A 23817-nucleotide genomic window follows, 5' to 3' on the forward strand; every position below is an offset into this window, starting at 1 on the left:
AGACAGCCCCTGTTCTCTGCATATCTGCCTCTCTGCCTGCTGCATACACGTGAGTGCAAGGGGGTGGGGGACTGGGAGTGCTGAGGTGAGAGCAAAGTGGGGCTGGGCAGAGGTGGAAGGCTGGGGGGTGGTGGTGCATATGTGAGAAATCTGGCCCCATATGTTTCTGCAGGTGTACATTGGTGCAGACGTATGTGCCCCATGCATGTTTCCCTGTGCCTTCACATACATCCACAGGCTCGCATGCCGCTCTGTGCATTGCTGAAGTGAGGGATGGACTAATACCTGCAGGTCGTGTCTAGCCTATCCCCTGCCAGTGCACAGTTGCTCCCTGGAGTCTACTTTCTAGAGCTCTGTCCACTTTAATTTCAAAGGTCTGAAGCGATGGGACCTGTTTCCCATGGGGGAGACTATTCTGCAGCCTGATAGCCATAACTGTTAGCAAACGTTTCCTGAGATCCGAGCTACCGCTTCCCTTGCTCAGGTCCATCCCCATTATTTTCAATTATGTGCCCCTTAAACCTTCTCCCTCCTTGATGATGGCATCCATCCAGGGCTGGCAAGGTCCCACACTGAGCGGTTGTTTGGCCTAGCTAGATGCTTGCAGTTCTTTCAATCTTCCTTCACCAGTCAAGCCCTCTGGATACTTAACTGTTTTCTGCTTCTCACTTGCAATGATTAGTGTGTGTGTTCCTGACTCTGTAGGCACATGTGTCTGAGCATTTCCAGATGTGCGTGTCTTGTATGTATGTGTCCTTGCATGGTGTGAATGCATGTGTGTGTCTGTGTCCCCGTACAGGCTGTGCCACCGGTGTGACTCAAATCCAAGCCCGCACCGAGGCCCAAGATGTGAGGTCATTTTGAGAGCAGCATGCACCCTGGGGTCTAGTGGTAGGAGTGGGGCCCTTCAAGCCGTGTACTGAGTGGGAAATTGATGAGTTGTGATTCAAGCGCTGTCCAGCTTAGGGGAGCAGCAACCCTTGTGAAGCCGTTCATCAGAGGAGATGTCTAAGTCCAGGCGCTGAACGGGCCCGGGAGCGAGCAGCTCTGCAGTCTAGGTCCAGGGTTGGGTCCCCAGGTCCGGATGCAGAAGTAGAGCCGGGGCTGAGCACGGATCCAGTCTAGATGGGGAGGAGGCACCTTGGTGCTGAACATGAGCCAGAGTTTTCTCTCTCAGGTGTGGAGGCAGCGGGGTGGGTGACCTGCTGTAGCTAGCGCCCTGGCAGATCCCAGCGTGTGTTGTCCTGGCACCAAGGAGCCTGAGACTGGGCTGAGAATTCACACACCGTCCCCATTCCCAACATGGAGACTCCCTGACTCAGGCTGTGTTGTATCCCCCTGAAACTGCCATCAAAAAAATTCCTTGGGGGTCGCCGGCCAACGCGTCCCTGATTCAGCCTCAGGGGGAAACCTCTCCACGTTCTGCAGGGTCTGTACCCTGGGTTCCACCCCTTTGATTGTGCCTCCCCGGATCAGACTCGGGGCACCACACCTGGACCGAGCTCCTGTTTTCTGAGAGAGGACTCCCTACCCCAGCCCATCTCCATGGCTTTCTGGGTTCATGCCTCTATTATCCTGCCTGTCTTGTCCTTTGGCAGGATTAAGCCACCTGTATTCGGGCATCTGGGGAAAGCCTGGAGGAATCTGACCCATGGGCGGGAAATGAGAGAGCAGGCCTGGTGCTGGTGCTTCCATGGGGTGGGAATGGCTCCAACCTGAATGCACAGGAATAGCCAGCATGGACAGAGAGCTCAGCCCCCTCCCCACCAGCTCCCAGACAGCTTGGCAGCGTCCACAGCCTCAGAGTCCATTCATCTCTCAAGCATCCTCCCATCCTCTGCATTAGGCATATAATGCCCCCGCCCCCCACACACAATCCCAGCAAGAGTAAAATAACATGGGCAGACATCCAGCGGGGGGCGCTATCCTGTTCATTGCACTGAATTCAGCATGTATGATCACCTGCCCTGTGGGAGGTGGCGTAGGTGGACCCCTCAGAGACAAGGGACAGGCTCCTGTGACCAGAGTGGCCAAACTGGAGGAGCTAAGGAAGACAGAGACAGAGGAGGCCAGGGGGCCATGACCCCTTCACTTTTATAGCCCTCCCCCTTTTTCCTGGTTGTAAGGGCAAGCAATGGGGGAGAAGAAGAGCAAGAGAGGGGTGAAGCCTCAGGGGAAGGGGTGGCCTGGGGGTGGGGCCTTGGGGAGAATGGGTGGCATGGGGGCAGGGCCTTGGGGAGTAGGGATGGGGTGGGGCAGCCTGGGGGCAGGGACTTGGGGAGAAGGGATGGTGTGAGGGCAGGGGCTCGGGGAGAAAGGATGGCACAAGGACAGGGCTTCAGGGGGAAGGGGCAGCATGGGGAAATGGGGCCACGGTTTGCGTGCCAGTGGGCCATGGTTTGGGTGCCGGTGGCCCCCCCCACTTTTAGGGACCTTCTGCCACTTCTGGACAGAGAGGTGTATAAACAAGACTTTCCGGGACACAGTAGACCGGTCCCACTCCTGTCTGACTGTCTCTATGCTACTGGCAAGGATGAAGGTCTCAGAGAAGGAGAGTATCAAGCTGCAGCAGAGGGAAATGATCCAGGATATCCCCTGGCTCTGAGAAAACAGAGAGAGTTGGGTTTGCGGTGACTGGGAGAACTGCATGGTGAATTGTCTGCCTAGTCTGAAGATGGCAGACCTCTCAAGACATCTGGACAGACTATTCTGCAGGGCTGGGGAGCAGCTGGTGGTCATGGTGCCAGTGACATAGGGAAAGATAGGAGAGAGGTCCTGGAGGTCAAATTTAGGCGCTAAGTAAAAGATTAAAGTCCAGGAACTCCTTGATAGTATTCTCTGAAATGTATCAAGTTCAATGCACAGAGCTAGTCAGACAGGCACAGCCGCAGGATCTCAATATGTGGATGAGATGATGGTGTTTGGAGAAGAAATTTGGGTTTATTAGGAACTGGGGACCCTTCTGGGAAAGCAGGAGCCTATACAGGAAGGATGGTCTTCATCTAAACCAAAACAGCCCCAGATTGCTGGCATGTAAAATGTAAAAGGCGGTAGAGGAGTTTGTAAACTAAGTGCTGGGGAAAGCCGACAGGAGCCCATGGTTCAGACAGAGACAACCCTTAGGGGACGATTTATTAAAGGAGATGCTCTATACCAATGGCTCTCAACCTTTCCAGACTACCATGCCCCCTTCAGGAGTCTGCTTTGTCTTGTGTATCCCAAGTTTAACCTGACTTAAAAAAAAAACAGACATAAAAATAGAAGTGTGTCCCAGCACACTATTACAGAAAAATTGCCGACGTTCTCATTTTTCTCATATAATTATAAAACAAATCACCTGGAATACAAATATTGTACTTACGTTGCAGTGTATAGTACTTAGAGCAGTATAAACAAATCATTGCATGAAATTTTAGTTTGTACCACCTTCGCTCGTGCTTTTTATGTAGCCTGCTATAAAACTAGGCAAATATCTAGGCAAGCTGACGTATCCCCTGGAAGACCTCTGAGTACCCCCGGGGTACACGTACCCCTGGCTGAGAACCACTGCTCTATATCTTAGTAAAGAGGAGAGGATAGAAGTTGATAAAGTAGAGGTGGGAACTGAAGAGAAACGGTCAAATATAATCCATTCAATTACATCACAGGAAGGCAGACAACTAAATATTGACAAATTTTCTGAGCGCTTGTATACAAACGCAAGAAGTCTAAATACTAAGATGGGTGCACCTGAGTGCCTGGCATTACATGAGGATACTGATATAAAAGGCAGCAGAGAAACTTGGTGGAACAATGGTAATCTATGGGGTATGGTAATCCTGGGGTACAAAATGCATAGAAATGGCAGAGTAGGTTGCACTGTTGCACGAGTGACACTGTAGAAATATAGGACCGGAAGGGACCTTGATAGGACATCAAGTCCCGTCCCTTGCACTGAGGCAGAACTAAGTATTATCTAGCCCATCCCTGACAGGTGTTTGTCTAACCTGCTCTTAAAAACCTCCAAGGACAGAGATTCCACAGCCTCCCTAGGCAATCTATCTGTTCCAGTGCTTAACTACCCTGACTGTTAGGAAGTTTTTTCTGATGTCTAACCTAAGCCACTCTTGCTGCAATTTAAGCCCATTGCTTCTTGCCCTGTCCTCAGTGGTTAAGGAGAACAATTTATCACTCTCCTCTTTATATCAAACTCTTGCATACTTGAAGACTGTTATGTGTCTCCCCCTCCCCCCCGTCTTCTTTGCTTGAGACTAAACAAACCACATTTTTTCAATCTTTTCTCGTGAGTCACGTTTTCTAGACCTTTAATCATTTTTGCTGGTCTCCTCTGGACTTCCTCCAATTTGTCCACATCTTTCCCAAAGTGTGGTGCCCAGAACGGACCCAGCACTCCAGTTACAGCCCTGTCCATGCTGAGTAGAGTTGCAGGATTATTTCTCATGTCGTGCTTACAACACTCCTGCCAAGGATGTCTGCTTTTCTTTTCTTTTTTTTTGCAGCAGTATTACACTGACGACTGATATTTAGTTTTTGATCCACTATTACCTCCAGATCTTTTTCTACAGTACTCCTTCCTAGGCAGTCATTTCTCATTTTGTATTTGTGTACTTGGATTATTCCTTGCTAAGAGTAGTACTTTGCATTTGTCCTTATTGAATTTCATTCTCTTTATTTCAGACCATTTCTCCGGCTTGTCAAATCAGTTTGAAATCGAATCCTGTCCTCCAAAGTCCTTGAGACCTCTCCCAGCTTGGTATCCTCTGCAAACTTTATAAGTGTACTCTCGATGCCTTATCATTTGTGAAGATATTGAACAGACCTGGACCCAGGACAGATCCTGCCACGGGACTCCACTTGATATGCTTTTCCAGCTTGACTGTGAACCACTGATAACTACTCTGTAAGTACATTTGTCCAATCAGTTGTGCCCCCACCTTTATAGTAGATTTGTCTATTGCGCTAGTTTGCTGATGAGAAGGTCATGTGAGACAGTATCAAAAGCTTCGCTAAAGTGAAATGCGTGAAAGAAAGCAGTGTAAAACAGAGTAAATATTGTAAATGAATCAACAGTACCATAGAATCTGTATGGATAAAAATGTCAGTGTTTGACTGAAACTGTGAAATGTGCAGGTTAGAGCGGCTACAGAAACTGAAAACTCAGTAACAATGGGGGATTACAACCATCCCCAGATTAACCGGCTACATGTCACCTCAGGAGTAAACAGTGAGGTGGTAAAGTTTGAAGATGATACAAAATTACTTAGGATAGTTAAGTCCAAAGCTGACTGTGAAGAGTTACAAAGCGATCTCACAAAACTGGGTGACTGGGAAACAAAATGTCCTTTATCTACTAGATGTGGTGATGCCAGCTGAATTTGGAGCTTCTGCAAACTTTCCTGTTGAAGCGGTTCCACTTAATTATTCATTGGGGCATGTTTAGGGCTAGGATCACTCTGTAGCCCAATGGTTGGGTGCTTGCTTAGGAAGTGGGAGATCCCTGAAATTTCTGGTTCAAATCCTGCCTCTGCCCCTTAAGAAGGGGTTGGAATGAGGACATCCTATCTCCCAGGTGACCAGTGAGGTGGGAAATTCTTGTTTAAGTCCCCTCTCCTTTGCAGGAGGCCCTTGTCTTCCAGGCAAAAGGAGGGGGCTTGAACAGGGGTCTCTCACCTCTTAGGGGGGTGGAGGGGAGGTGGGGTGGTGGGGTAGGGGGGTTGGTGGGGCAGGGCGGGGGGTGGAGGGAGGAGGGGTGGTCCCTGGGATGTAGGAGCTCCTCGTTCCAGTCCCTTCGCGGAGAAGGGATTGGAACTGGGATCTCCTACAGCCTAGGCGGGTGTCCGACCAGCGGGGGCGAAAGAGTGATTCAGCTTTTGCTGGGGCCGGAGCTAGTGGCCACTAAATATTAAAATAAAAGCCGCTGCTCAGACAGCAAGGCCCTCTTCAAAGATTTCTTCCATCTCAGGCCCTGGGGACTTGAACCAAGGACTCCAGCATCCCAGCAGAGAGCCCTCACCACTAGGCTATAGAGGGCTTCTTGCTTTAGTGTCTTGGTTTGTTCCACTTACTATTGAGTTAAAGCAGACCAGCTTCAAGAGAAAAAGTGAGCACCCTCCCAACTGACCAGCACCCCTCTCAACAGCCAGAGGAGTGAATTGAACCAAGGACTCCAGCATCCCAGGAGATAGCCCTCACCACTAGGCTATAGAGGGCTTCTTACTTTAGTGTCTTGGTTTGTTCCACTTACTATTGAGTTAAAGCAGACCAGCTTCAAGAGAAAAAGTGAGCACCCTCCTAACTGACCAGCACCCCTCTCAACAGCCGGAGGAGTGAATTGAACCAAGGTCTCCAGCATCCCTGGAGAGAGCCCTCACCACTAGGCTATAGAGGGCTTCTTGCTTTAGTGTCTTGGTTTGTTCCACTTACTATTGAGTTAAAGCAGACCAGCTTCAAGAGAAAAAGTGAGCACCCTCCCATCTGACCAGCACCCCTCTCAACAGCCAGAGGAGTGAATTGAACCAAGGTCTCCAGCATCCCAGGAGAGAGCCCTCACCACTAGGCTATAGAGGGCTTCTTGCTCTAATCTTTTCGTTTGGCCCAATTACTATTGAATTAAAGTAGCACTGCTTCAACACAAAAAGTTTCCGTGAGCACCTTATGGAAACCCCTCTTTTCAGAGAGTAGACAGAGGAATTGAACCAAGCTCATTAGGATCCCCGGTGACCACTCTAACCACTGGACTAGAGAGGACTTCTCTGCTGCTTTTGGCCAAATCAATAGTTAATTAAAGGGGAAAGCTGGCCTGAGCTTCCTGCTCAAATCCACTCACCTTATTAGGCAGGAGAAATTGAACCAAGATCTTCAACAGCCCACAAGAGTGCCCTACTCCCTGTCCTCTAAAGGGCTTCTTACACTCACCTCTTGTTTTGGCCTAATTAATATTTAATTAAAGTAGAATAACTTCAACAAGAAAAACTGAGGATGCTCCCTGCTGAAATCCCCTCTCGTCAGCCCCTAGTGGGAGGAATTGAATCAGGAGTTCATGGCGGATAGGTCCCGCAGTGGCTATTAGCCAAGAGGATCAGGGCCATAACTCCATGCTCTGGACATCCCGGAACTTCTGACTGCTAGAAACTGGGAGTGGATGAAAAGGGATCACTAGATAATTGCCTTGTTCTGCTCATTCCCACTGAAGTATCTGGTGCTGGCCACTGTTGGTAAACACAATAATGGGCTAGATGGACCATTGGTCTGACCCAGTATGGCTGGTCTTCTGACGCTCCTCTCATCTGCTGGGGAGCCCTGCTACAGTGCCTAGGTCTGTGGCCTCAAAGGCTGTATGGTGGAGAGGTCTTTGCCTGGATGGCAGCTGCTGCCTACATGCACCAGAGGTTAGCTGAGACTAGTAAACTCTTTGCACTGTGGCTGTCACTACAGGATGGTGCTGTGCCTGGGGGAGTCCCCCTTGAGCTGTGGAGAACTAGAGGAGCCAGCACCCCGCTTAAGATAAGAAAATACAGACAGTTTTCAGACTCTTTAGTGCCGTGTCTTCCCCCACCGTCCTTTCATCAGACCCCTCCAGACCTTCCTGTGTGGCTTCCTTACAGTCGCCAAACCAGTGCCTTATTGCCCTCTGCTGTCCACAAACACAGCCAGCCCAAAATGCCAGCAGCTCATACTGGCACAGAACCGAATGTGATGCTCAGGCCAGCGGCAGGGAGCTTCACCCCCAAATGGATCACTGCCCTTGTCTGCTAACGGGCGCCCTTTGAAAGGGATGTGAGCACAATCCCAACGGGCCAGGATAACCAGCCCATTGCCAAGAAACCAGCCTCGTCCTTAGTAATGCCCTGCAGTCCATTGTCCAACACCCTCGGTGTAATGCATGGCCTTTGAGTGGCATGTCACGGCCTAGAGGTCGGGCCAATAGTGTAACTGCCCACTGCCCACTGCTGTCTGATTTTGGAAGGCGCAGGTTTCTGGGCCTGGCTCCCCTAATGCAGGTGAGCTTTATTTAGTGTTTGTATCAGTTATCTGCAGCAGGTGGGTTGGTGCCAGTCCTTCAAATCCCCCTCCAATCCCTCTAGGCCAGAGGTTCTCAAACTGGGGATTGGGACCCCTCAGGGGGTCACAAGGTTATTACACTGGGGGGGGGTCGCGAGCTGACAGCCTCCACACCAAACCCTGCTTTGCCTCCAGCATTTATAATGGTGTTAAATATATTTTAAAGTGTTTTTAATTGATAAGGGGGGGGGGGGAGGGTCGCACTCAGAGGCTGGCTATGTGAAAGGGGTCACCAGTACAAAAGTTTGAGAACCTCTGTACTAGGCCGTTCTGGGAAAGGCAGCCAAGCAGTGGTTTGCATAAATTTAGTGGCTGCAATTGGGAAACTGGGAACTACTTTTCCCCCATGCTCCTCTTTGCCTTCAGCTCTTTCCCCACCTTCCCATCCTCAGCCTCCCAGAACTCATGATCCATGAGAGCTGCAGGGTTTCCCAGCAACCAGGAATTTGTGCTCAGCGCTATTAACTGAAGGACAGGTATGTGGGCAGCAGCTCACCAGTCTCATTTAATGTAGCCCATGGGTTTAAATGATAAGGCAAAGCAGAAGGGAGACAAGGAGCAGAGATTAGGTCAGCAAGGCACAGGGATGGGTGGGTTTTGACACATATTCTGTTGCACCCTCTAGTGGGGTGAAAGTGAAAGCTGGCGAGAATACAGCTAAAGTTGGATGATTCCATCTTTGCTAAAAGAAAAGGAGTACTTGTGGCACCTTAGAGACTAACCAATTTATTTGAGCATAAGCTTTCGTGAGCTACAGCTCACTTCATCGGAGCTGTAGCTCACGAAAGCTTATGCTCAAATAAATTGGTTAGTCTCTAAGGTGCCACAAGTACTCCTTTTCTTTTTGCGAATACAGACTAACACAGCTGCTACTCTGAAATCCATCTTTGCTGGATCTGAGCCTAACTGGCCCCCTCTATTCAGCCCTTTGGCTATAAAAGCAAGTAACATACAAGATGCCTGAGGACAGTGCTTAGATATTATGGTGGTGGATGCTGAAAAAACCCATAGATAGATGTTTTCAGAGCACGGCATGACAGCATAATCTGCCAACCCTGGCACTTTAGAGAAGAGAACAGCAGCCATTCCTCCAAGTTCCTCTTTTATCTGCCCACCTAGAAACTTGGGGTGTCAAAATAGGACTCACATCTGAGTGGCCCTGCTTTGTGTTTTGCATAATAAGAATGCAGCTGAGGAGGCTAATTTTGTACAACCAAAGCTGTTCCCCGGGCTCCTGCTTGCCTGCCATTTGTAAGTGCAAAATGACATTTTTTGTACATGCATCAGATAACCGTGCATCTAAGGGGCAAGCTTTAAAAAAGCCACAGCTGAACTGGGCATCAAATGGGCATTTTTGCGCATGCCTAAAGCAATGTCACATCTTGTGCCCGTGTTTTGCGCACACAAAAGAGGAGGGTGCGGAGGGACAACGTGAACGATTGAATTTTTGAAAACTGGGAGCGTGCCATAAGACATTCACTTTCCAAATTCCCTCCCCTGGCCTGGAGGATGGAGGCTGAGTTCAGAGGTTTCAGTTCAGTGTTTTGGCTTCTCCATGTGCACGGCGTCTCTCTCACAGGACGTGCGTTTATTGCACACGTATAAAGATACAGATGCTGAATAAGCTCTATTTAAAGTATTCCCCAAGTGGACAGCTCTCTTCTGATTTCAGAAGTTAGGGAACGCAACACACGCTATATTTTAAATACACTGATTTGATTCAGGCCTCTTTTAAAGGCCTCAAAACTCCCTCCCTCCCACTGCCTGTTTGGATCAGTTTTGAGACCTAAGCTTTGGGTGGAGCTGTGGATCGGGGAGCCTATGACTGGAAATGCAGGTCAGGATCCAAGTGACCGAGGTCCAGCCAGGAGGGAATCCAGGGTTCGTTCCCTTGAAAGCTTTGCCCATCACTGCCCACACCACAATGCTCATGGACGAGCTGCTGTGCCTGATGGGGGTGGCCGGCAGGTCATTTTGTTTTAAACAATCCACAGAATGAGTTTTTAACCTTTTTCATTTTATTATGGCTACTCTCGGCCTGGGGCATCCTTCGCGCTGGCACACATGGACTAAGAACTCAATAAAATCCTCGCATCTAGCACCCCCTGGCCATTTTAAACACAGAACGCGGTATCCTTAGCCTAACTAGACTTCTAAACCCATGTTAGCTCGTCTATGCTCACATCGCAGCTTAAACCCTAGTCTAGATAAGGCCGCTGGGGCTGAGATGAGCAAGGGAGGGCAAATACCAGATGGCCCAACAGGACAGCCAGGCATGGAGCTCTTAACTTGTGGGTCCAGGGCAGCCTTCTCCCAAGAGCAGTTTCCATCATAGGTGCTCCTGTGGGGGCTGTCTGGCAGGCTCAGTAGAAGTGGCCCGTGGGTAGCCGAGGCAGACAGAAGTAGGCGTCGGGGAAGAGGCTCAGGTTGATGGGGTTGCGGTCCAGGCGGATGTCCTCCAGGGCCCAGCGGATGTGACTGTGGTCCTGGCTGTCACAGAACGTGTCTTTGTGCATGGTTTGGATGTTGTTGCTCTAGCCGGGGAGACAACATTAAACGGTGGGGGGAAGGGGCAAGGTGGGCTGGTGGGTTTGTGCATTAATTGTCCCTGGCTAGTATGAGACTTTGCTTCTGTTAGACTGGGGCTCAAACTAGATTTGGCCCGCAGGTGTAATGAGCCTCAACTCAGACACTCATGGATACATCCTTTAACCACTGGCTAGTTTGATACCATTGACAGGTGACTCCAACGCCAGAATGACAGTGGGACCTGCAGGATTGAGATCTACCAGCAGAGGCAGGAAGGGGCTGGAATAGCGGAGGGGGCACCAGTCAGGACTGAGGGGCACTGGCAGAGCTGGGTGTGCTCAGGGGGCCCAGCACTGGACGAGCTGTGGGGAGAATGAGGTGCACGGTGAAGTCTGTGCAGGGGACATTAGAACTGGGACATTGTGAGAGAGAGGATCTCGCCCCACACCCACCTGCACGACACCTGTGTCTAGCCAGAGCTCTCCGTCCCTCGACTGCAAGGGCAGCAAAATTCAAAAGGAAATGCAAAATCAAAGAGTGGCCGTATCTTTAAGGGACCATCAACCAGTCTGGCTGGGTGCCCTTGCTTGACTCGGTCACTGCCTCACCTGCAGGTGCAGAGACCGCAGGCCCTCAGGCAGGGGCACTGGGATATAGTCCAGCTTGTTATCAGACAGGTGGAGGAACTGCAGCTTCTTCAGCTCCTGCAGAAACACAGGTGAATGCATCAGCCCTCGCCCTGCCCAGCCCCCTCACCTGGCCTGGAACACACCAAGGCTCAGCAGGGTGGGGCGGAACTCACAGCTTTGCTGAACAGAACATGCTGCTCTCATGCTTGCATGGGATTGTCCCATCCCAGCAAACACTGGAAAAGCTGGGGGTGGCACTTTGGGCTTTGGCTGTTCCCAAGCCCCAGTCAGCTTCTCTATACAGAACATCTGGGTTATTTCTGTGGTACAAAGGGGTAGAAATCAGAGCCAGGTAGGCCTAGCAGGGGGTTCAATTGACCCAGGGCATGTCTACACTGCGGAGTAAGCCCAAGGTTATAGAACTCAAGTTAGCAGCCCCTGGGTTTGTTAATCTAGGGGCTTGAGTGTCTACACTTATTATGTGGGCCCAAATCCAACCCCAGGTTAGGAATTGTTGAACCCTGGGTCCCAACCTCGACTGAAGTGCCTACACTGCATTATACAGGTCCAAATCCAACGTGGGAAAACTTGACTGTCCAGAGGATAAAGAAAGCCAGCTTGTGGGATTGTGGGCTACTGCTGGTGGACTCCCAGAGCACGAGCCCAGTGGGGTTGCATCTACACTGCAAAGCAATAGGGCATGAACCCTGGGTCCCGGTTTGACTCAGGCTCGGACCTTCCACCCCTGTACAGTCCTGAAACCCGGAGTCTGAGCCCTGGGTTAGTGTGATTTGTGTGGAGATAGGAGGAGGGTTTGGCTTGAGTCTGAGTTCAAACCCTGAGCTTATCTTGCAGCGTAGATATACCCCAAGAGACCCCCAGTCCTCTTGGAGGGTGGAAAAGAAGCTGTGAAATTTAGGGACCCCTTTTGGAATCTTGGGGTGGCCACCAGGCACTGGGCACAGACTCACCCTGAAGGCTTCAGGTCTGACACCGGAGCTCTGGATCCTATTGAGCCGGGCATCGAGCCGCACGATGCTGCTGGGCAATGCGGGCAGCGCAGTCAGCCTGTTCTCGGCGAGGATGAGCTCTTGCAGGGTGCTCAGCAGCCGGAAGGATTCCTCGCCCACCCAGGAGATGAAGTTGCTAGTCAGGTCTATTCGCTTCAGCTTCTCTGATGGAGGGGAGGATAGAGATTCCGCCTTCACAAACCCTTGCCATCGCTCACAACAGTGCTGAGCAATAATTAGGGGCTAGGCCTGGCCAGAGCCGTAGGAGAAAAAGCCAGCACTCCAGCAAACAGAACTAGAATGAACCAGGTCCTCAGCTGGTGTAAATGAACATAGCTCCATTGAACTCAATGAGCCAATGCCAATCTATGCCAGCTAAACTCAATCTAGCTCCTAACACAACAGGCCAATATCCTGACTACGGTGGCTGGATGCAGCTCCAACAGAAATGTGAAATACATTTATGTCTTTGTTATTATTATTCCTCCCAAAGCCAGATTTTCAAGACCTCAGCATCCCCTCTCAGGGACAGGTTTTCAGAGGAGCTCAACATCCATTTAAGGGCCTAAATCAGAGCAAGGTTTTCAAATATGCACAGCACCCAGCAGGTCCCATTTTAACAGTGCCCAGCCCCCCAGACATAATGACAGGTTTCAGAGTAGCAGCCGTGTTAGTCTGTATCCGCAAAAAGAAAAGGAAGACTTGTGGCACCTTAGAGACTGAGCTTATGCTCAAATAAATTTGTTAGTCTCTAAGGTGCCACAAGTCCTCCTTTTCTTTTAGCCCCCCCAAACATGCACATACTGTGCTGAGAGCCTCTGCAAGCCCCAGCTCACAGTTTGCTAGCTAGTCCTGCAATCTTAAAGCTCCAACAGCTTTGGCAGGGTCCATTCCATTGACTAGCACTGGGTGCAATTCCCTCCTGCAGGAAAGAAGGGATTTTAAAGCTACAGGGCTCCTATTCCAGCCAGCCAAGGGGGAAGGACTGTTCAACATCACTGTCCTGCCTCTAGAGGGACCCGTTAGGAGATCTCCAGGGCTGGGCAAAACCCAGCAAGTTTGCTTCACAGGGCATGAAGGGATAACTGTTTTCTCTGGGTTTTAACCATGTACAAAACTGCCGCCCCCCCACATTTTGAGTTCAAACTAGCTTGGAACAGAATCACATGCTGTGCAAGCCATCCGGGGGGCTGGAACCATTTGTACAGTGGGGGGGCTGAGAGCCACTGAACCAAACTGTAAACCCTGCATATGATGGAAACCGCTTCAAGCCAGGGGGTGCAGCAGCACCCCTAGTTCCCGCTGTAAATGGGGGCACCTGGATTGGCACCATTGCACTCATGGCTTTTCCATCTCCAACATCTATGAGCCCTGCAACGTTATGATGTTACAACCAGAGAGTTCTTGGCCCCTCCAGTTCCTAGAGCCGACCAGGACTTGCTGTACCGGGACTTTAATAAAGAGCAGCATTGGTGTGGTGCAGTGTTAAGGGCTCACATTCCTCCTCCTGGGAATGGCCTGCATTTGGCTCCCTGATTCTGCGCCTGCAGATGGTTGGGGCCACGTGTGAGAGAGGCAGCCGTGTCCCGGCCTGGCTCTTCCCCCCATTGATGCCCTTACACGCCACTCAGCAGGAAGGCAGAAGCCCTAAATTAAACTGTATAGAGGGGTGTGGATGAACCGCTGACATGACTGGGGCTTGTGTGCCCAGGACTTGGGGCTAAAGCCAGCTCTGGTGTCTATAGGCCTGGCTCCCATTGGTGCCATGGGGAGTGGCATCTGCGTACACCTGCAATTGTACCTGATGCCCAAGGAGCAGGTCTGAGCCCCCTGCTGTGGCCACGCACTTGGTTGGGAGGAGTCTAAACCTGCCTAGGGAGGATTCGGTGTCAGATTGGATCTGGACTCAGCCTAAACATTGTACGAATCTGGAATAGGACCCAGTGTGAGAGCTGAACAGGACTCTGGGATACAAGGGGCATCCTCTTCCCTCAGGCAGCTCTGCAATGGATCCACTTAGCCCCTGCCCCCAACTCCCTGGGAGCCAGTGCAAAGTTTCCCCACCCCCCATGTCCCCCAGAAGAGCACAGTGAGGCACAGACACCACTCTGCGTGGGGGAGGGCAGCGGGCAGGGCCCCGGCTCCACATACTCAGCCTGGCGAAGTCGCTGGCTTCGATGCGGCTGATGCGGTTGAAGCGGGCGTAGAAGTACGTGGTCTCCAGGGGCAGCGGCGGGATCTGTTCCAGCTCGGCATCATCGCAGTACACGGAGGTGCTAAGGCACACGCAGATCAGGCAGGTAGGCAGACCTGGGGCAGGGAGAGACGGAGCAGTCAGCCAGCAGCAACGAGCAGGGCTTGGGGCTTGGGGGTATTAAATGTAACCTCCGATTGGTGCCAGGATGGGGGGCCAGATTCTCAGCTGGCCTAGCTCCACTAAAGACAACGGAACTTAGCTGGCTTACCGCAGTGGAGGATCTGGCCCGACACCCCATGCGGTGTGTTTGCAGCAGAACCTGGAGCCTTTTGAAACACCCCTGATTCTAGGGTTCATTGCAGACTCCGAGGCCAGACCACGTGCAACTAGTGGGACCAGATGTCCTGATATTAGGGGTCTGTCTTATATATGCAAATATACCCTCCCCCCACCCTTCGAAAAAAAACGTGTCCTGATTTTTCACACTTGCTATCTGGTCACATTACGTGCAGCATAAGACTAGCTTGGGCCCAGGAACCTTTCTGACGGAGATGGACCCAAAGCCAAGCCCTGGAGCCAACCCCTCCAGAATTTCAGGTGACCCAAAATCAACCAGCCGTGCAGAGCTGGAGCCTGGGGAACCCCCCTTCCCGATCCCAGACCAGAACTTTGGAAGAGTCAAAGAAGAGCCCAGCCCCTGGGAATCCAGGCCTGGACTTTGGGAGTTCAGCAGGTGCTGTGCTGTTACCCAGGTAGCACTGGAAGGGTCCCTAAGGCTCAGTCTGTTCTCATACGTTCTATTTTCAAGTGAACCTGGAATGGCCGTGCATTGCAGGGAGGGTCAGAGCACCCTGGGGGAGGGCAGCCCGGACAGGGACTGCCCAGCCCCTACCCGGGCTGTACCAGCTATGTAGATACACAGAGGGCTTTGGTCTCCAGGGCTGTCAGGCCAGCTCCTTGCACCAAGCGCTAAGTTCAGAGGAAAAACAAAACAAGCAAAAAATCAAACCACGAGAAAGGCCAGGAACAACCAGCCAAAAGAGCTGCTTCAAAACAAATCAGCTCAGGCCAAGTCTCGACCTGGGGGGTGCAGCTCCACCAAACATAGCAGCAGTACACCAGGGATCCGTTTGGCCCTTCTGCACTGTCAGAGATGAAACAAAAGGGAACCGTTTGCACAAAGCAAACATCTGATTCCCCTACGTCTGGAACTAGACCCTGCTCAGCCAGGCAAAGTGGCAGGGTGACAAGATTTCTGGCACCAATTAAAACTGTGTTGGGTGGTTTTTGTTTTGTTTTTCCTCTCTTTTCCCTCTTCTCCCCCCAGAGCGTGCGCGAGACTCCGAATCTATTAGTGGGGGAGTTCAAAACATAAAGGCAACAATTTCCCTGAGCCTACTACGTAATTTGTCCCAGTTCGGAGTGACAGAAAATGAATAAAGATATTTATCCCTCGCTGCAGGATTTTAATTGTCACTAATCTAATTGCTACTCTATCCGACTGTCGCAACATCTCTGCTCGTTGAAGCGCTGCGGCTTTGCTGGTGTTCTCGTTGCTGTGAAGCGATTCCTTTCTGACACCCTCTCGCCCGCCGTTTGATACGGGAGACGCCCCAACCATGTTCCTCACGCAGGGCAAATACTTGGCTCCTGGACAGGGGATGGTCTGCTCACCCTCGCGTCCTTCCGCCAGCGCCTCTCAGCTCCCAGGGTCACTCGCTGCTTCTCTCTCTCTCCTCCCATCAGTCCCGCCGCCCCACGCAGGGATGGGTCTGCCTCTGGGCTAGAGGCCTCAGAGATTCCCCACGCCATGCTGGGAAGGGAGTGCCTCCATCCCACTCATTTCCAAAGCCCTCTCTGGCCCACATTGAGAGGGGCTTTCTCTGTACCCCTCACCCCCATGCTGAGAGAAGGCTCTTTCCAGACTGCCGTCATTGCTCGTGGTATTTGGAGACCTATTCTCCTGTGAGCAAATCCCCCATGCTGCAGCATTACCCCGGAAGACCAAGTGACAAGGGCTGGTCTTTCACTCACCCTGTTTGGTTATGGACCCGAACAGACCTGGCCCGACAGGCTTGGTCGTGGGGGATGTTGGGGGTGGCCTCCTGGGTGCTTCGGTCGGCACGGCTCTCGTGCTCATGACGCCCTCTAGACGCTGGGTTGGAGGAGCCAATGTACCAACCTCAATCTGCAAAGACAGGGCAAGGGGCATCACGGCACCGAGCACAGGCTGCAGGGCTGCGCTCCCGTTAAAGCATTGATCAGTCACTGACTCCTCCCTTGCCCCGCCCAGCTCACACCTCCACTGGGGAGGGGCAGAAGGTGGCACAGGGCAGGTTGGAGGGCTACAGCAGTGATATACCTGAAATAGCCAACGTCTAGGGTAGGCAGGCACCCAATCCCATTGAAACGCACCCAACTCCCTTTGGCTCTGCTAAAGACCCCCAAGTGCAAGAGGTAACAGAGGTAACGGAGTGCTCCATGCAGCCTCAATACCAGTCACGTCTCGCATTCACACGGCGCCTTTCCTCTCCATGCCTGCAACTCTGCGAGCCAAATTCGGCGGGGATGGGTAAGGGGTGAGGGCAAGTGGCTGTGTGTCAGGGAGGCTAACACCATCTCGCGGCGGCTCTTTGCTGACTCCAAGCTGATGTAAGGTCCATGCTGCAGGGCCCTGGAGCACGTCCTCAGTTTAGCCTCAGCCCTTATTTTGGCCCCGCTGATCAGCTCAGTGACGCCAGTGGGAGTTTTGCAGAGGAGTCCAGCGAGAGCAGGGTCAGCCCCTGTTCGCTGGAACAACTGCACTGCTGCTGAAATGCAGCCACCCCCCTGTGAGGGAGCAGCATCCGGCCCTGGTCGTCTGACACACAGCATCCAGCAATGAAGCACGGGGCAGGGAGTGAACTGAAGGCGAATGCCACGTGCAAGGGAATGTGCAGAGACCAGGTCAGCTCCTCAGCTGGTGTCAATCCACGTAGCTCTGTTGATGGCACTGGGATCCTGCTGACTGATGCCAGCGGAGACTCTGGCTCAGGGACTTAGGGAAGCAGGGTAGAACTGCCCACCAGCTAGGTTAGCGCCCCTACCCTGGAGCAGCCTGCCACGGATAACAGGGATAACAGAGTTAAAAAAAGAACTAGATAAGTTCATGGAGGATAGGTCCATCAATGGCTATTAGCCAGGTTGGGCAGGGATGGTGTCCCTAGCCTCTGTTTGCCAGAAGCTGGGAACAGGCAACAGGGAATGGATCACTTGATGGTCTGTTCTGTTCATTCCCTCTGAGGCACCTGGCATTGGCCACTGTCAGAAGACAGGATACTGGGCTAGATGGACCTTTGGTCTGACCTAGCATGGCCGATCTTATGGATCTTTCGCAATACCACTGCTTCACTCTGCCGTAGTCTCTTTAAGCCAAGTACATTTGATAATAAATCTTCACAACCCCTCTGTAAACATGATTATTTCCAGCTTACACAGGGGCAAGCTGAGGCATGGAGAGGTTGATGTGATTTGCCCAAGGCCATGCAATAAGTCATTGGCAGAACTAGGAATTGGCAATAGGATTGCTGCTAACCAGGATCAGGATCTCACTACCAGACAATGTTATCTCCTAGTGTGGTCAAGACCTCAGTGCTAAGTGTTAGGGGAAAGCTGGTTCTCCCTCCTGACTCAGGACTTTAGAACAAGTCTCAGACAGTGTCATACCCATTTCCTTCTGGATCCTACACTGCTGCAAGCCTCCCTATAAACCAGCTGGCTAGGAGATCAGACTAGATAATCATGATGGTCCCTTCTGACATTATAATCTGTGAATCGATGAACGCTCTTCTTCATGGCTTGCAAACTGTACCAGGGAAGCACCTAGGAGAAGAGAGTGAAGTACCTAAACTGGGGAAAGTGGGGTCTAGTCACAGCTAGACTCCTGACTCCCAGATGAAAGCGTTTCCATCCACCAAGTGCTGTGGGTGGAAGAGTGGCCAGAATGCCCCAGCCTTGGAGAGACAGGGCAGGGAACAGGAGGGACACCCGGCTCAGCGAGGGTGGTAGCACAGAAGCTACCCTGGGATCCTAGAGAAAGGAGCTGCCTTAGGACTCCCCACAGGCCCATGAAGAAGAGTTGGCCCATGTTTCCGCTGCTCTGCTGTCTCCATCTTACCTTTGGTGCCAGGTCACTATAGTCATAAAGCTCTTCGTAGAGGCTCGGGTCAATGATCTCCCCATAGTTGTCTAAGTCGTAGTTGGGCAGGTCCAGGTTGTCATCGGTTGCAGTGTCAGCTCTGGGCTTCTCTTCCTTCTTCTTGCCTTCTTCTTTAGATGGGGCGGCCAAGGCCAGCACCAGGGCCAGGGTGGTGACCCCCAGCAAGGCTACGCACTGCATCCCGCACCTGTGCCGAGAAAAGGGAAGCAACGAAGCATTTTTGTCACCGTTGGTCAGCTCAGTTCTGCTGTTTACGGGCTGAGCTCGGGTCTGAGGGATGTGCCCTACCTGCACAGCACAGGGCTCTGATTCCCCCCAGGAGCACCTGCCTGAGCACCTACCGGCTTCACACGCACTGGCAGGACGGTGCGGGGAACCCAGCGTTAGAACAGCAAGGGGGTGCCGCGGTCCGGGAGTGAAGTGCGTTGGCAGAGCCGAGTAGCGGGAGCCCAGGGCTGGGACGGCGAGGAGTATGGCAGGCCAGGAGTGAGGGGCATTGGCAGGACTGCTGAGGGTGGGGCTAGGGCTAGCACAGCAGAGCTTGGAAGAGATCAGATTCGAGGGGCACGGTGCTGGGCGAAGGGGATTCAGCAATGCAGTGGCAGGAGATGGGGTGAATGGGGAATCCAGGAATACCACAGCCAGGTATACTGCCGGCCACGGTAGCGGAGCTCTGTCAGGGATGTGAGCGGAGGTTCCCCTTTGTAAACGACAACATTTACCACATTCATCTCAATATTTTGCAAACCCCGTTGTCCGGCATCCCCTGCTGTGCAGCAAAGACAGGGGCCGGACAGCAAGCCCTGCTCACTTGTGCTCAGATTTCCAAGTGCTCCGCTCCCAATGACTCTTTTCCATGAGGGCTCAGCGCTGGTTGAAACACCTCAAGGAGGGCTGGGTTTGCAAAAACACCCAGCAGCGCTCAGGGTGACACGGATGGGCCAGCTTTCAGAAGGGCTGAGCTCCCTCCCAACCTCTCCTGGGCCTGCACGTGGGTGCTGAGCTCTTTGGGAAACCTGGCCCAGGAAGCACTAGTTGATGTCTCTGCCCCAAATGTTTCCTCCAAGTGCTGGCAGCTGGCTTTACCCCCCACCCAACCCTTCACTTTAGCTCCTTCTACTGCACCTTCTGTTGCTCTCCCCGAGTCTCCCCGGCCTTGTCCCGGAGCACTTTAAACAGGCTTCCTCTGCAGCCGCAGAAGCAAGTGGACATGGCTTTCCTGTTGGAGAGAATCAATGGACTCTGCCTAAAGCCACGGAGGAAATCATTACTCTCCTTTTCTTTTCAGGCTGTTTCATGCTTGAGTGCCCTGCTGTGAGGAAAGAGGCCCAGAGCTGCTGTACAGAGCGTCACCTCCCGCTCACACGCCAGATCCAACCATACAAACAGCCTTCAAAGAACAGGCAGCTTGGAGAGAAGCTCCCCAAGTGGGGGGTTAAGACTTTTCGCTGGCCTGAACTCCTTGGCTGCAGGACGGAGAGAGGGTGTATCATGAGTTCAGGAGTAACTCTCTGCTCTTATGTGCTACTTGAGCCTGAGATCCCAAAGCTCGTGACAGAGTTGGGGGAGCGATATTCTTCCCATTGCACAGAGGGGGAAACGTAAGCACAGAGGGGGGAAAGTGACCCACCCAAAGTCACACAGTAGATCAGTGGCAGAGCTGGGGAGAGAACCCAGGAGTCTTGATTCTCAAACTCCTCTGCTCTAACCACTAGGTCCCAGTCCCTTCCAGAGCTAGGATACAAACTAGGACTTTGATGATCGCTCCCTAGTGAGGCTCTTCTCAGATGGACTAATGAGAACCTGCCCCGAGCCCAGTGGGCAGGACCAGAGCTTGTCTTGGCTGGAATTTGCTCCCTGCATAGCTTACAGGGTACAGTCATCGCCACCCGCTTGCGTGGTTCATATTACTGGATCCTGAGGCCTGAGTGTCAGAGCGCTCTCTTCCGCAGAGCAGTGTCCATTAGCAGAGACGCTGGCTCATTACTGGAGCGTACACGGTAGCTTATGTTTCTGGGAGTGCACGCCCTGGGGTATGTCACACAGCCTGCACATCTGTGTGGATCCACCCCTTGGGCTAGAGCTGTGTGAACTGCATGAGATTTACCCGGCCCTGCGTGCACGGGAGCACAAACGGTTTGTGAATTATAGTCTGCCCTTCTCCCCTCAATAGACACACTGGGGGCCACACTTCCAGTTCGGTGGACAGTTGCCACAGCTGCACACACAAACGCTCCTCTGCCTGCTCAGTTTGCACATGCAGTTGCAGTAACGAGGTGAGGGTTGGGCACCTGACCTGAAACCCATTTTAAGAGACTGCTCCGGGAAGCAACACATATCAATTGCCTACAGAAGGCCTTCAGAGACCAGAGGACCGGAACTGCACTATGCACCCTCGATGACACTCTAGAGGTGTGACGGAGCAGGGCGGAGTGACCTGGGAATGTCGCAGGGGAGTTTTACTGGGACTATCTGCACTGGGGATGGGATAGCAGGGGGTGGCTTCACTGGAGGGACAACGTAACCTGAGCCAGGATGGGGTTTGGGGGCGAGGTGACACCTTTTGCCCCGGACGCTGGACAAAGGCTGGAGGAGGAGCAGGGGGGAGGCTGGGTGAGTCGGCTGGAGGGGGTTTTGAGTTGGGAGCGGACTGGGAAAATGGAGGGGACCCCAAGGCTGGGGTCTAAGCTCCCTGCCCCCCCAGAAGGACCTGTCTGAGGGATCCTGGTTGTACCAACAAGCTCTGTTTGGGACTGTGTTCCTGTCGTCCAATAAACCTTCTGTTTTACTGGCTGGCTGAGAGTCACGGTGAAACGCAGGAAGAGGGAGGTGCAGGGCCCTGACTCCCCAACACTCCATGACAAGGGGCTACACTGTCTAACACAGGGATTTCCCGCACGGGGCTCATTCGACAAACTAAGGGCAGGACGCATGATGAAATCCAAACTTGATTAGCTCCCTCGGAAAGGGGATTCATTCCATTCAGAAGCGGCTCCCGCTTGGCTGGCAGCCCCTATTCTGAGCATGACTCAAAGCGCTTGGCCCATCTGTGCGTACACACAAATACACAAGCACCTGGGTGTACACACAAACACACGAGCACACACGCATGCCCAAACAAACACGTCCGCATGCCCATGCACTTGCAAACGCAGTATCCACACCAACACTCCCCCCCCCCACACACACACCATCCATACTCCCATGCATTCGCAAACACAGCCAAGTCACACACACACACACACTCACACACATGCAACAAACCTGGGACAACATGTACACCCATGCATGCGCACGCTTGCTTGGCACAGCTCTCTCCAGTCTATAAAAGACAGCACTGAATTGCAAACGTCCTGAAGTGAGGAGTCTGGCCCTTAATCTCAGCTAGTTTCCCACAGATCAAACCCAGCATTAAGAGAGTAATAAAAAAGCCTTTGAAAAGCACACTGCAGGCAGCCCCTATGCATGCTGCATAAAGCCCCACCCCCACAACGCCTCTGAACTGAGCATGAAAGCCCCTGAGCTCAGCTCCTTGCAGAGAAAGAGAGAGAAGGGGAGAGAGAGGCACAAGTCACAGACCTACCCCCTGGTCCCTCGGTCTGCCCTGGAAGAGCCCGAACCTCCCAGCTCCTGCAAAGCGGATGTGCTGGGACCAAAAGGGCTGTAGAGGTTTTAAGGAGGGCGAGGGGGAGGGCAGCCCTGGTTGGGGGGGGGGGGGTGGGAGTGTGCAGAGGATAAGCAGGAAGTGCAGCCAATCAGGGTGGTGATTATTCCAGCTGTCACCTGCCCCCCTCCCATGGTGCCCCTTGTCCAGTGCCCCCAAGGGCTAGCAGCCATGCTCACTTACAGCTTTCTTCCAAGAGGCTGGGCTTGCTTTTAGGGCCTGCATGCTGGGATGGGGGAAGTGGCTCGGAGAGCACTTTTCTTCCCCCTGCACAGACTTTACAGCCTGTCACCTTGGGGGGGGGGGAGGCAGAGGTGCCCTAGGGTGACATGCAGCTTGTGCAGGGGGACACACTGCACAATGCCCCACTTACACCCATCAGGCCTAATGCTGGTCCCACCAAAGCCAGCCGGAGTTTCCCCAGTGTCCGTGTTGCACAGAGTCCAGGGCACCCCCCCACCCCCTTTGCTGGGCTGAGTTTCACCCCAAGCTGGGAAACATGCGTAAGGGTTGAGTGCCCGTTAGGTCTCCCCTTGGCTTAGGGGGGACTTAATGCAGCGCTTGATGTTCACGGAGGATAACACGGACACAAGCAGAACCGCGTGGGGAGAGACACATACGGGGCGTGCTCAGCCTGTAAAAACCCTGGCCGCAGGGCAGAATTCACTGAGAATATCCGGGTGGGAGCTCTCTTTCCAAAGGGCTAGGTCTGCCCTGTGTTATGCAGCAGGGGAGGGGAGATAGGGGTCACACGCTGGGAAAGACTGAGATTTCCCCTAGGCTTGGATGCGTTTTGGAACAGTGACAGTCCACTATTTCATGTGAATTTAGCACTGGGGCAGGAAAGGGGTGGGTGGGGAATGTGCCTTCAGGAGATAGGATCTCACTGGTTTGGGGCCAGCCAGTGTATCTAGACAGATCCTTCTTTGGTGGGTGCCAGCCCGTGTTCTTAGCCGGGTCCCTGTTGGTTGGGTGCCACCCCCCATCCATAGCTGGGAGCTCACTGGCAGTGGTCTGATTGCGGTTATGGCCAGGATGGGCCCACATCCCAGCAGCCGGATGGCTGTTTAAATTCAACACCTCATAAAAAACCCCTGTCTTTGTAGCCAAAACTCCAGCTGGAAGCAGCCACCCCCACTCCCCCCACTCTCTCCCCATGCAAGAGATTAGTGCCGGCTCGCACCTTCCTCTGCAGAGCTGTTGGTTTGGAAACCTGGACAGGGGGGCACGTTGTTTGTTGATGCCAGGCATACAGTGCTGACATCACGGCCGCTCCCCTCTGGATGGGACAGCGGCTCCTCCACGTCTGTGTGCGACAACCCCCTCACATCCCCTTCCCCAGGGCAGAGGGGTGGCAGCATGTCTGCCAGGCACACAGTCCCTGTCAGCCTGAGAGCTCCCGAGCCAACTCCCCGTGGCCTAGAGCCAGCGCTGCGTGGTCTCCACACAGGAGGGGGCCTGAGCGGATGGCCTCTCGCTCCCCAGCTTGGAAGCATTGGAGAGGCAGCGAGCAGAGCCCACAGGCAGCG

General features: G+C 52.8%; 1 protein-coding gene and 1 long non-coding RNA gene across 5 annotated transcripts in view; one reads left to right on the forward strand and one right to left on the reverse strand.

The window, feature by feature from the left end:
* Positions 1 to 20262, forward strand: LOC141975480 (uncharacterized). The gene is made up of 3 exons (XR_012635939.1): positions 1 to 49; positions 4678 to 4900; positions 19913 to 20262. It is a non-coding gene; the product is annotated as an uncharacterized LOC141975480 (long non-coding RNA).
* Positions 10069 to 23817, reverse strand: part of OPTC (opticin) — an 18338-nt gene continuing 4589 nt past the window's right edge. The window contains exons 1-7 of one of the 4 annotated variants that reach the window (XM_074935858.1): positions 22208 to 22335; positions 18583 to 18811; positions 16461 to 16614; positions 14381 to 14539; positions 12191 to 12393; positions 11199 to 11294; positions 10069 to 10595 (exon numbers count right to left, since the gene is read on the reverse strand). In XM_074935858.1, coding sequence (XP_074791959.1) covers positions 10425 to 10595; positions 11199 to 11294; positions 12191 to 12393; positions 14381 to 14539; positions 16461 to 16614; positions 18583 to 18804 — 1005 coding nt within the window. In that variant the 5' untranslated portion in view covers positions 18805 to 18811; positions 22208 to 22335 and the 3' untranslated portion in view covers positions 10069 to 10424. Of the gene's footprint in view, positions 10596 to 11198; positions 11295 to 12190; positions 12394 to 14380; positions 14540 to 16460; positions 16615 to 18582; positions 18812 to 19749; positions 19950 to 22203; positions 22336 to 23817 lie in introns of those variants that run through there. The other 3 variants (XM_074935860.1, XM_074935859.1, XM_074935861.1) reach the window with 3 other exon arrangements.

The sequence above is a fragment of the Natator depressus genome, chromosome 21 (assembly GCF_965152275.1).
Source record: "Natator depressus isolate rNatDep1 chromosome 21, rNatDep2.hap1, whole genome shotgun sequence".
NCBI lineage: Eukaryota > Metazoa > Chordata > Testudines > Cheloniidae > Natator > Natator depressus.